This window comes from Stenella coeruleoalba (genome assembly GCF_951394435.1).
Source record: "Stenella coeruleoalba genome assembly, chromosome: 18".
Classification (NCBI taxonomy): Eukaryota; Metazoa; Chordata; class Mammalia; order Artiodactyla; family Delphinidae; genus Stenella; species Stenella coeruleoalba.
This window is the reverse complement of record NC_137164.1, coordinates 68,593,380-68,606,931: the sequence shown is the minus strand read 5'-3', so window position 1 is coordinate 68,606,931 and position 13,552 is coordinate 68,593,380. Positions and strand designations below refer to the sequence as shown.

Below are 13,552 nucleotides of genomic sequence, written 5' to 3'. Positions count from 1 at the left end.
TTCTTCCACCTGATGGAGGTTTTAGTATCCTTTAGTACCTCAAGGATATGGGCTCAGAATAGTATCTATAGGCCTTGAAGAGGAATTAAAAGTCTTTGACTTTGTTTTATGGCTAAACTATTATTTTGCCTTGTTTTCCTTTGTTTCTGTATTTTCTCACTTCTGTGGTTAAACTTGCTCTTTGGAACTCTGGGAAGGCCTAGGAGGCTAGAGCTTTTCTACAAACAAGAGGTGGGGGACAGGGCAGAGTCCCACTTGGCTTCAATTATATTTCAAAGTGCCAGGTTTCAAAGTCCCTATTCTGTTTATTAAAAGGTATTTTACACTTATGGAGCCTTGGTGATTATCAATAATGATTGATATGATATCAATTTCAATTCATATTTACAATTCAATCGTATCTACAATTTCATTAAAATGCAAAAATTATATAAACCCTGACCTGGTTCCTATTTGCATGGCACATGGTCTTTGCTGATTCAAACTACACTAATCCAAGAAATATCCAAACGTTATCTCATCATTTCAACTGTGATCTTTCATGATTATGAAGGAAAAGAGTCTTAACTCTAAGGTAGTGCATTGAAAGGTACTCCATCTTTCTCTTTTTGCTGCAAAGAATCATTTCTTTAAAGGAACAATTTTAGTAGCTTCAGTGAATGGATAGATGCATGGATGCATTCATGAAGCATATGCATTGACTTCTTACTGCCTGCATTGTAATCTACAGAGGCTCTAAGACATGGTTCCTGTGCTTATCTCATCAATCATTTAATATCTGCTGTATGTCGTACATGGTGCTAGGTGGTGGGAGTGCCATCCGAAGTAGTCTAGTAAGTTTCAAGATGCTACTAATCTTCAGAACAAACTCAAACATTTACAGTGGGGAATAGACCTTTTCTTAAATGCAACACCAGAGAATACGTTTAGAGAAGATTTAAGTAGGAAGTCCAAACTGCAGGGACTAAAATATAAACTCATTAAACGACTGGATGGGGATTACAAAGGACTCTTCTGTAGGTTACACAGCATGAACCTTATTTATTTACATGAGCTGAGTTGCTGGTGGTAGCATGATGTGTGAGCAAAAGTGCTGATCAGAGTAGGCTGTGGTCAGACCAAACTATGGAGGGAAAAGTTGGCACAGACTGTGGGGAATTTTTCAGGAAGACGGAACAGCATGAAGAACAATGGATGCTAAAGGGCAAAAGGTTAAAAGAAAAGATGGGAAAAATCTGGGTGTTATTGGCCTTTGTATCCCAGGTCACTATAACACAGCTTGTTAAAGGTTTTTATAAATAATGGACGACCCCTGGAAACAGGAACCAAAACATAATGTATAAAACTTATGCTGAGCGGATTATTTCACGTATTATACCAGACAAGTAAAAAGAAGCCAGTTTTAGTTGACCATTATGTGCCATCTAGTATGTGGTGGTTCTTACTGGGGACAGCCAGATGCCACTGTGAATTTCTGGAACGTCTAAAGCAGAAAACATTCCAGATAATGCAACTCAAATGACTTCGTAATTCAGAAATAGTTTTCTACATTATACAGTAGTAGTTTTTGCTAAGCCAGTTTTCATAATATGAGGTCATTTGAAATTCGAATGTGTTTTTATGCTTTTGTTTTATTTGGGACCCTAAATGATTTAAAATAATGCTTTTATGTAGTTCAAATTATACTCCAGGGCAGCTTTGCAACATCAGTTTCTTTAGCAGACAAATTTATGTAGTAAATAAAAAACAAAAATTCAGCCAACTCTGTTACTGATAACTTTAGGTTGTGAATTTGTGAGGCCCAAGTTTTTCAATTTTGACTTTATTTGCACCAAATGACAAAGTGATTTTTGTTAAAGCTAAAATTTTCAGCTTAAAAAAAATTTAATATTGAAAATCTATTAAAAAAAATATAACACATGACCATTAGTCAAAAGACACATGTATGGATATTCTGTGAAAATTATGTCTCTCTTCTGCCCTTGGTTCTTGCCATTCTGTTCCCCTTCCAGGGAAATACCACTATTTATCCTCACTTTTTATATTTTAAATAAACCTCAATATAATGAGAAGCTCTTACCCTGTATCTAATTGAACATAATTTGTTACTAAAGCAAATTATGAGCAACAATAGAAGTTAATTGTAGTAATACTACATGCAACATTTTTTAATGCAAAATAGGAATAAAATAGTAATAGTGTTCGGGAAAAAATATTGTATAAGCTCATTCTATTTGGGTGCCTGTGTACCCAGTGATCTGTAATTATTCTCTTTCTTGCCTAATATTAACTTTTAATTGTTACTATTTTAAAATAGTTCTCTGCTGAGCCCCATAAAATTTCAGTTTTCATTTTTGGAATTTTTTACATTTTTTAAGCAATCACAATTATGCCTAGTTCTTCAAATAAAGATCAAGTAATATTTTTCTCTCACTTTTTGCTCAACAACAAGTAAAGAACACATTTGTTTACTAAAAGTCAATTTGAAAATATATACTTTAATTTTTCTGTGTAACACTTATCAACATCATATACTGTATATTTACATTTTTAAAAAGTTAACATTTAAAAACATTTTATAAAATAATGCATTCTAATGTCAGAGTAGACTCACAAGTAAAAAATGAAAGTAGTATGTCTTCCTTATCTTTCTTTTACATTTAAAATCCCAATTAAAGTTAAGTCGATATATGTTTATTTTGAAAATGAAGGCAAGTTTCTTCATCTTCACTTCTAATTCAGTTCAACATGAATTCCTGGCTAATTTTCCACTAATGATGGTTGTTCCCAGAGATTTAAAGTCCTTCACTGACCACTGTGTGCTCAATGGCCAGTGAAGGACTAACCTTGGTTCTTATAGGAAGAGGTGGTTTTAGGACCTAAGCAGCCTATTAAGTAGGATGGCCTCTGGTTCCTTATGTAGTGGACTCTGTGTGGCTAAGAGAAAAAACAGTGATGTTTTACCTTTGCATGAATTTAAAATTTTACATGCAAAGTTCTGCAGTTACTTGTGTTTTATAAATTATTTTCCTCATATATAATACCACTTAAAATGCTAAAAGTGTTCTTTTGGAAAGTGTGCTCAATTATGATACAAAAATTGTACATAACTTATACTGAATTAACACTTGATTATTCCCTCCACAGATGTTTTTTGAAATTATTCATTTTGTCTGATAACGCCATGTGAAATTTATTTTTAGGGGGATAGTTCCTATGTGAAAGATCGCTGGTGTGTTTTTGATGGATTTATGGTCTTTTGCCTTTGGGTTTCATTGGTGTTACAGGTAATTAAACACTTTTAAATTACAAGGGGGTATTTTCCAAAATGGGCATGATTTTACATTGAAAATCTAAATAGATATATTAAAGAGTATATATATATTTCATCCTGCATATTAAATGTGTTCTTTTCCATTTAATAACTATTGTATGATTGACAAACATTTCCTAATTATCATCTTGCCTCTGCTGGTAAATGGAATTCTTTTTCATCTTTTTCATAGTATTTTTAACCCTTTCGCCATTACTTTGTGTTCTAGATACTCAAATAGTTCCACCAAAGACCATGTGATTGTGTAATTTCCCAAAACATTATTTTTTTAATGTTTATTGGTTTTAAAAAGCCTAACATTTTAATCATTGTCAGTCACATTTTTGAATTATTTCTCAATCAGAAATAAAAATTAGTACCATATGAGATTATTTCTTATTAAGCAGATGTTAGAAATATATTCATTGAAATAAAGGAAAGAACATGGAGTGAGGTTTCTGTATTTGTAGAATAAAAATTTGAATTTAAAAATTAAAATTCCAGTCCTTTATGTGACTGAATTCTCACTAAAAATAGCTAAAATAATATAAATACATTGGGATAAATATTGGTTAACATAAAATGCTCTATTGCTAATAGAAAACGCCTTACCATGAGAAATGGGGAACATAGATTAAAAAGGCCTGAAGGACGGATTTTATTGAAAACCAGTAGAATTCATTCCCATGCATTCATTCAGGCTTGATTTTGCATTTAATTCAACTGAAGTTACTGTATTCTTCATTTTAAAAAAATCAGAATAAAATAAATTCATAGTGCATCCTGCAAACTCATCATGGTGCTTATTGATAAGCTGTCCTTATTTTTACAAAGCTCACCTCTCCAATAATTAATTTCATCCTACATTTTAAATATGTTCTTTTCCATTTAATAACTATTGTATGATTGACAAACGTTTCCTAATTATCATCTTGCCTCTACTGGTAAATGGAATTCTTTTTCATCTTTTTCATAGTATTTTTAACCCTTTCGCCATTACTTTGTGTTCTAGATACTCAAAAAGTTCCACCAAAGACCATTATTAGTGAGGAAGGCTTAACATGCTTATTCTGTATTCTATGTTGGCACTTTGTAATAAAAACTGTGCCTTGATGGATTATACAGGAAATGAACAAGATTAACGACACTTTCATTAGTTTATGTATTTGTTTCTCTTAAGAAAGCTATAGCTCCAAAGAAAGTTGATTTCGGTGGAAGATAATGCAGGGCACAGGATGAACCTCTGATGCTGTCTGTATAGTCCTGACTACAAGCATTGCTAAGCGAAAGTCTGAATTGTTTGTTCACCTCTGAATTTGCAGGTATTTGAAATCGCTGATATAGTTGATCAGATGTCCCCTTGGGGCATGTTACGGATCCCACGGCCACTAATTATGATCCGGGCATTCCGGATTTATTTCCGATTTGAACTACCAAGGACCAGAATTACAAATATTTTGAAGTAAGCACTGCTTTTACGTAAGTTAAGGGGATAAGTTTATGATTTTGGGGGGTAAGTTTTACCTACTTTACCTATTTTTTCCCCTAGGCGATCAGGAGAACAAATATGGAGTGTTTCCATTTTCCTCCTTTTCTTTCTACTTCTTTATGGAATTTTAGGAGTTCAGATGTTTGGGACATTTACCTATCACTGTGTAGTAAATGACACAAAACCAGGGTAAGTTTGTCTACTAACTGCATTTTTTAAAAAATAGATCTTTATTGGAGTATAATTGCTTCACAATACTGTGTTAGTTTCTGTTGTACACCAAAGTGAATCAGCCGTATGCACACACGTGTCCCCGTATCCCCTCCCTCTTGAGCCTCCCTCCCACCCTCCCTATCCCACCCCTCTAGGTCATCACAAAGCACTGAGTTGATATCCCTGTGCTGTGCTGCTGCTTCCCACTTTTATCTAGGTGATTCATAAGGACTTTTCTGCAGTTCTCATGAGAAAAACCTCTGTCTCAATTTTTAAAAAAGTATTTATGTGCCCTCTATGTTCTGTATTCTCTGCTTCAAAATTGTTTTGTGCAAATGTTTAAGACAAATACTCAAGACAAGCCAGACTGAAAAATGTAACCCTGTGGGAAAGTAGATTCAGCGAATTCAAAGTGTACATTTAGAAAGTTTCCTCAACGTGGGAACATAATACCGTCAGGATATTTTCATATCTTATTTAAATAAGATGGGAATGGAAAATGGTATAACTACTTTGAAAAACAGTCGGGCAGTTTCTTAAAAATTAAACAGACATCTACCATATATCCCATTCATTTATTCCTGGGGCTTAACCAAGAGAAATGAAAACTTATGTCCATACAAAGACTTATACATAGACTTATGTATGCTTATACATACAAAGGCTTTATTTGTAATAGCCCACTTTGGTAACACCCCAAATTTCCATCAACAGGTAAATGGATTAACAAATTGTGGTATATCCATGTAATGACTACTATTTAGCAATAAAAGAAGTATGAGATATTGATATACATAACATCTTGAGTCTCAAGATAATTACATTGAGTAAATGAAGCTAGATGAAAAAGAGTACATATTCTGTGGTTCTATGTATATAAAATTCTAGAAAATGTAAGCTTGTCTATGATGATATAAAGGAAATCATTGGTTGCCTGGAAATAAGGGTTAGGGTAGGAGAAAGAGATGACCAAGGGGCACTAGGAAACCTTTGGGATTAGTCAGTATGTTCATTTTCTTGAGTGTGGTTCTGTGCATATGTCAGAATTTATCAAGCTGTTCTTTTTAATATGTGCAATAGATTGTATGTCACGTACACCTTACTACAACTGATTTTCATCATATGGTAAGGCAGTTTTCCCCGCACTATTTATTGTGTGTCATTACTCACAGAATTTAACGCTACGTTTCTCATTTACTAATTCCCTGTCTATATTTGGGTCTGTAACTATAATCTCTATTGTGCCTGATTGACCTGTTTGACGATCCCTTCACCAATATCACGCTCTGGAGCTCGTTTAAATTATAATATGTCTGTATGTCTGGGAGTCCCATTTCCCGCTCCCGGACTCACATGGGCTTAGGACCCTGTCTTCTGCTTCTTGTAGGCATTGAAACCCAAGCTCATGGCTACTGGGTACTTAGTCCCCATTGAGACCACCATTTAGTCAACTCATTTATTTCCCTTCCTCTAGTTTTTAGTTTCCTCTTATATGTTGCCATTTTGGAATGTATTTTTCTTTCTTCTAAGCCCAGATATGCATTTTTAAATGTTAGTGTTTATCCAACAGATCTAGCTGTTTGTAGTGGAAGGAGCTAAATTTAATGTAGTCCATCTTGCTAGAATTAGCACTCTGGCACTCACAGCTATTTTTTTCCCTATTTTCCTCATTACACTGTGAGGTCCTTAAGGATACATTTGGGAAAAGGTCGATAAGATTCATTTCCCTGTGGTCAGTACCTAGTATCCTAGCACAGAGTAAGTACTTAGTAACTATTTATTGACGGCATGGTTAATAATGTGTTATATTTAGACAGATAATGACAACTTTATGACAAATTGATAAAGAAGAGGAAATAAAAAAAGAACAGAGGAAGAAAAGCAAGTTGCTAAAAGTGACAAAGGAGAAATTGTTAAAAAATAGAAAAGCAACTTTAAAAGCAGAGGATAGCAGTGAATTAGTACAAACACAGGATAGGAAAGTTGAAGGAAGTGGTGAGTAAGGGAGTTGACTTGTGTGGGTGAGGGAAGAAATGCGTGGAAGGAAACCTGTAGGTAGTTTTTTTTTTTTTTTAAATGTATGTGGGCTGTAGAATATGTATAGATTGTTCCATGAATGAATATGAGGGTGGAAAAATATCGTGTGGGCAGAGACAATAGACGTAGAAGTGAAGAAAAGAGAAAGCTTCTGGGTAAGGAAGCAGCTGTGTTCTAACCGCAGTGAGTTTAAGAGGCTGGTTTAGAGTTCCCATTTTATTAAAAACCAAGTTGAAGGGCAAGAATTCTCAAACTTGTTAACCCAGCTAGGAGATCAGGCATCATGCTGCAAACTTAACTTTGACATAGAAAATATAATACAAATACGGCAGACAGGTATGAGTGTCATCTGAACTCATGGTCTTTGAATCATTCAGTAAGTCCTCTTAGCCAGCTCCATGCTGTACTCTGTTCTCAAAAATGAGTGTCTGAAAAAAATGTTAAAAGACCTCTCATATTCTATTAGCTCCAGCTCATTACGTTATCCTAAAAAAAAGGAGTGCACTGGGAAGAATTTCATACGTGTTGGCAGACTTTTCAGTTACTAGAGACATAGCAGTTATAGGGAGACGTCTGCGTTTTCTCTTTCTTATATTTGTAAAATCTGCCCAATGGCTGTGTACACACACATGGATTTTGCCTTCTCTTTATGTGATTCTTAATTTACTATTTGAGAAGAAAATACGTAATTGGCCACATGGTTTTATGAGCAGTGTTACTGATGAAAACAATTTTCATAAGTTTGATGACTTATTTCAAGGACCAATCATTTCCACCATTTTTCTTTTATATTTTCAGTTCAGTGTTAACTGAGTTTTAAAGTCTCGCTTATTAGCAGAAAAACCGTCAATACAGTTTTACCGTTAGTTCCAGCCCAGACATTAATTTGCTTTCTTTTTAGAGACTCAAACAGTGTCCAAAGTCAGAATGAAACATATAAAAATCCCCATTTAAAAGAATTTCCCAACTTTTTTCTTTCCTTTTGTTGCTTCTTAACTAGAATTTCTCATAAACATCTCTGAGTCAGATATTAAGCTTTGGTATGATGGTTGTGTTTCCAGAGATAAGTGTTGCCAGTTGCTGTCATGACCTCATTTCTCTTCATCATCATCCTTTAACAATTGTTCCAACCTCTGCTTAATTTGCGTGCACTGTAGCCTAATAACAGGAGAGCTTTCAGGCAGAGATGCGCCTGTTCAGAAACCTGTATGTCCTAGGTTTCACGGCTGACCTCCAGAACTGATTATGTTTAATCTGTGAAGCAAACAGGATAAATAAGGAAGGAATTCAATACATGGAATTTTGCTTTTGAATGGAGCTGATTTCTTATAAAGCAGATAGAAGGGCATCTCAGCTGTGTCCTCTGTAGCATTACTAGTAAAGCTTTAGCTTCTTCTCTGGTAATGAATTGTGACCTAAGGCAATTATGGAAGAAGTAATGGGATTTGACTAAGCAAGGCAGTTCATATCCTAAAGAGAGCTGAGGAGGGCAGTGGCCTGTGGCAGAAACAGGTGTTGCAAAATGCCAAACGTGCTGGCAGAAATCTCCCTGAAGCTAAAAGAGGAACGTGTAAAAAGGAGCTGGTAGGTGAAATAGAAAAGGTGAAGATTTACCTGACACCTGATTATCATTCCTGAGAAAGGAGAGAAATTTATTCATAGCTTAGTATCAAATAATGACATCTCATCCCCAAGACTGAGATAATTAGAAAAGCTTTAAGGTAAGGAAATGTAAATGTTAAGTTCATAAAAGTTTACTATGTGGAGAGAGGATTCAACCACGAGTCTGGGTGAATATTTGTAATGACTGGACCATCAGCTTTAAGACCCAGAGGTAGGGGACCACACGTCACAGGCACCCAGGACAATCCTGGTGTATCCCTGTTGCTGCAGAGTAATTACTAATAACTTCCTTTGTGATCTCAGGAGAGCCTCAGTATGGACAATACATTTTATGGTTACCCCACCCAATGGCAGTTTTTAGGACTTGGTGGTATTTTATAAAATATCACTAAGACTTAGACCAGAGACAATATAAAGCCAGATTTAGGGCAGTTTTCTATTGCTGGTCCAAATAAAAAATTTTTAAGTTTTCCCTTTAGGGTACTTATAAAATAAATGAATGATTGTCTTATAAATTCCGTTCACAACATAACGAGGTTTTTTAAAAATGGAGAGGTCAGAAGAATTAAAAATAGAAACATGGGACTTAGAATATTAATTTTTAATTTCCATGGATTTATCAAGAGAGGATTTTGTAGAATATGTAAAATCATAAGTGCCTCAAATTCATGCAAAGGTCTGTGAAGTCTTCTTGATTAATATTTAAACTTCTTTTGAAAAGATGAAAAAAGACTGCTCTATTTAACTTACAGGGCTCAGGCTGAGATATCTGCCAAGTGGGAGATATAAGAACAAGTTTGGATATTGGAAACATTTTCTTTAATATTTAAGAAATGAAAGTACTCTGATGATATATGTAGATTTCTAAATAAATTAATAGCAATGATTGTGGAGCACCTATTATGTCTCAGATATTTTGCTTGTAACTACTTTTTAGAACAATCTGAAAGGATTATTTCCCCCATTTTGCAGATGAAGACACAGCCTCAAAGAGGTTAAATAATGTGTCCACATGGTAAACGAGGGAGCTGGGATTTGAACTCCCAGCCCATGCTTGTGCCGCCATTTAACCAACCTCTGCAATGTTATAATCCCACATTCATAAACCTATTTCACATACAGACCCACATCCGTAACCATAAACTCTTTTTTTTTTTTTTTTTTTTTTGCGGTACATGGGCCTCTCACTGTTGCGGCCTCCCCCGTTGCGGAGCACAGGCTCCGGACGGGCAGGCTCAGCGGCCATGGCTCACGGGCCCAGCGGCTCCGCGGCATGTGGAATCCTCCCGGACCGGGCCACGAACCCGTGTCCTCTCCATCGGCAGGCAGACTCTCAACCACTGCGCCACCAGGGAAGCCCCATAAACTCTTCATAATGTATGTCGTAGAGAAAATTAAAACCATATTACACCTGGTTTCTATCTCTATGTTGATGTTATATTCCAGGGGGTTCAGTCTCATCTGAATCTATAAAATAATGATATGCAATATATTTGTATTACTCCATATATCTCTTATAAATTTGTTGTGCACATGCATCTCAAAGATGCAGACCACTTGAGCCACCAGTTAGATTAACCTTTCATATGATGATAATGGTTTAAAAGTAAATGTAAGAAAATATCTGAGGGAGTTCCTTGGTGGCCTACTGGTTAGGATTCTGGGCTTTCACTGCCATGGCCCAGGTTCAATCCCTGGTCAGGGAACTGAGATCCCACAAGCTGTGTGGCATGGCCAAAAAAAAAAAGAAAATATTTGAGAATCAACTAAACTCCCATATGAAAAATTAATACCTGTGTGATTTTCACCAAAAGAGCAAAAGCATTTGTGAGAGTCTTCAGGATAAAAAAAGAAAATCCTACAGTTTGAAAAGGGTCGAAAAGAAATCGAGTAATTTATTTTGGTCAATTATACTATAGCACTTCTTTTGATCTTATGTTTACTTCCCCAAAAGAGGATAATGTAATAATATAGATTTTATTATTAATATGATTAATAATATATTTATTATATATTATAATCATATGCAATGCTAATTTATAATTATTATATTGTAATTAATATGTTAATTATAGTAACTAGTTAATATAATTATTAATATATGACTCCGATTTATTGTTAGTGGAAATAACCTTCATTGAACAACTGGTATCTGTTATTTTCTCATTTAATACTCGTAACAATCTGGTAAGTTGTGTTCTACTTTTACACTCCTTATTACAGAGAAGGAAATTGAAGCTCAGTTTCCTTAAAGAAGATGTCTAAGATGAAACAGCTTGGAAGTACCAGAAGCAAGGTTTAAAACCAGATCTCCTTGACACTGATTTCTGTACTTTTAAATATTTACTGTAATTCTGTCAGTATGTGAGGTGATCTTCAGCATGTGTCCCTCCAGAGTATTTGAGTAAAACCTTTAATTCTTCTTTGGTTCCAAGAAGCGCATGCTTAGGAGACAAGTTCTAAATGGGCTGTATGAGTAAGTGGTTAAGGCTGCCTGTTTGAGGGCTGAGTTCTCAGATGATGCACTGCCACTTCGGAACATACTGCGTGAATGTGAAATGAAGAGCCTGCCGATCCAGCCCCTGGCAAAGAGTGTTGACTGTAGCTGCCTTCGTAGACATCATATGTAGTATCATTGTGATGTCTCAAGTTCAGCCAGACCAGCCTGCTTTTCCCTGGGATAGAAGCCGCACCAGCATGCCATGTCTATAGCAGAACAAGCAGTCCGTTTCGGGAATTCATTTCTAGGGTTAGCTCTCTTAAGCAGAGAGAAATAGAGTCAGTAGGGTGTATACGTATAGAGAGAAAAAGAGATTTATTTAAGCAGTTGGCTCATGTGATTGTGGGGACCAGCAAGACCAAAATCTTCAGAGCAGGCCAGCGAGCTGGAAATTCCAGCTGGAGTCGATATTGAAGTCCTGAGTCCAAAGGCAGTCTGGAGATAAAATTCTTTCCTCTTTGGAGACTTCTCTCTTAAGGCCTTCCACTAATAGGATGAGGCCCACCCACATTATAGAGGGTCTTCTGCTTTACTTAAAGTCTACAGATTTAAATGTTAATCACATCTGAAAAACACTTTCATGGCAACATCTAGACTGATGTGGACCAAAGATCTGGACAACACAGTCTATCCAAGGTCACAAATAAATTCAGCCTATAAATTTAGACTGTGTCCGGAGCTGTATGAAATTGAAAGTTACACTGGGCAACAGTCGAGTTGGGAAGAATCCAATGAAGAGTTGGCCACACAAACATGAGTGACACGGGTCCCAAGTGCCAGAAGTGAAAAGCATGGGTGCTTTGAGAATTTCTAATAGGGAAACCTAACCCAGTCTGAGTGACTTAGGGTGGCTCCCCTGAGAAGGTGACATTCAGGCTGGGCCCTGAAGGCTTAAAAAATGGGACTAACGAAGCAAAGATGGGAGGAGAGATTTCCAAGCAGGGGAGAAGGTTCTGCAGTAGATGGAGCTCATGGAGAGCTGGGGGAAGACAAACGTGGTTGGATGCTAGGACACTTGGAGGGGCAGGAGCCAGGTCCTTCACGGTCTTGTAGATCATATTAAAGATTTGTCACTGACCGACACAATGTAGGACAGTGATTATGAAAAGCCTCTCTACGTGCTCTGTGGCAAATGGTTAAGAAGGGCTGAAAGAGGCTGCAGAATGACCAGTTAGGAGGCCGGATTCTGGTGTAGGTAGAGGTGGACATGGAGAGTTGAATGAACCCAAAAGATATTTTGGAGGATATTTAGGGAACATGATGATTAGTTATAAGGGTGACAGGAGAATAAGGTATCAAGGTGATTCCAAGATATCCGGATCGCTCAACACTTTGGATGGTGGTGCTCTGGTGCTGCTTGTGATGAGAGGGAACGTTGGCAAAGGGTCTGAGTTTAGTATGGGGTCCATAGAGTTGGAGGTGCTTGTGGTGTAGCAAAGTGGAGAGATCTAACAGGCAGTTTGACATGTAGCTCTGGGACTCTAAAATGGCATCTAAGATGGTAGAGAATTGAAACTATGAAAGTGGACTTAATTGCATAGGGAGAGAGCATCATGAAAGCCAAGGACCAAGCTCAGAGCAACTCAGTACTGAAGGTGAATTACAGGAGGAGGAGATGGAAAAGGAGAATGACCTGAGACATATGGACAGAACTAGCATCTTCAAAGCCAGCCGCGTTGCGTCTCTCTGAGCCTTCCTTTCCACACAGGCACAGTTCTCTAACCACAACCGGAAAAGGCTTTCCACATTGAAGAACTTGTGCGATTAGGTGGGGCCCACTTAGGTAATCCAGGATGATCTCCCCAACTCAAGAGTTTTAGCCTTGTTCACATCTGTACCTTAATTCCTTTTTGCCAGGTAAGATAATATATTCACAGGTTCTGGAGGTGAGAACGTGGACGTCTTTAGGGGGCTGTGAGTAAGAAAGTATTGATTCCCACTTAAGCATGAATGGATATTTATTATGACTGGGAGAATCATTGTCTTTATTTAGGATATGGCTGGTTGGAGTGAGAATTTCACCCCCCTGAAAGTGGCGGGGGTGGAGGGAGGTGGTGGTGGGATGAATTGGGAGATTGGGATTGATATATATACACTAATATGTATAAAATAGATAACTAATAAGAACCTGCTGTACAAAAAAATAAAATTCAAAAATTCAAAAAAAAAAAAAAAGAAAAAAGAATTTCACCCCCACTAATTCCAGAGAGCCTCTTGTTCTATCCTGACTATCTGAGGGAAAATGAACAAGGAAGTAATTAACAGTAACAAATAAAAATAAAATCTATAAAATTCTTGTTAACTGAGAAGATGAAACTAAGATAAATAACCAGTAGATATTCTGAAACTCATGATGTTCATCTCAGTTTTTAGAAAG

General features: G+C 36.5%; 1 protein-coding gene across 3 annotated transcripts in view; it reads left to right on the top strand.

Annotated features, from left to right (window-relative positions):
• NALCN (sodium leak channel, non-selective) overlaps positions 1–13,552 on the top strand; it is a 293,846-nt gene that overhangs the window by 21,799 nt on the left and 258,495 nt on the right. For 2 of the 3 annotated variants that reach the window (XM_079902779.1, XM_079902778.1), the window contains 3 exons: positions 3,204–3,287; positions 4,636–4,775; positions 4,863–4,991. In XM_079902779.1, coding sequence (XP_079758905.1) covers positions 3,204–3,287; positions 4,636–4,775; positions 4,863–4,991 — 353 coding nt within the window. Of the gene's footprint in view, positions 1–3,203; positions 3,288–4,635; positions 4,776–4,862; positions 4,992–13,552 lie in introns of those variants that run through there. The other variant, XM_079902780.1, reaches the window with a different exon arrangement.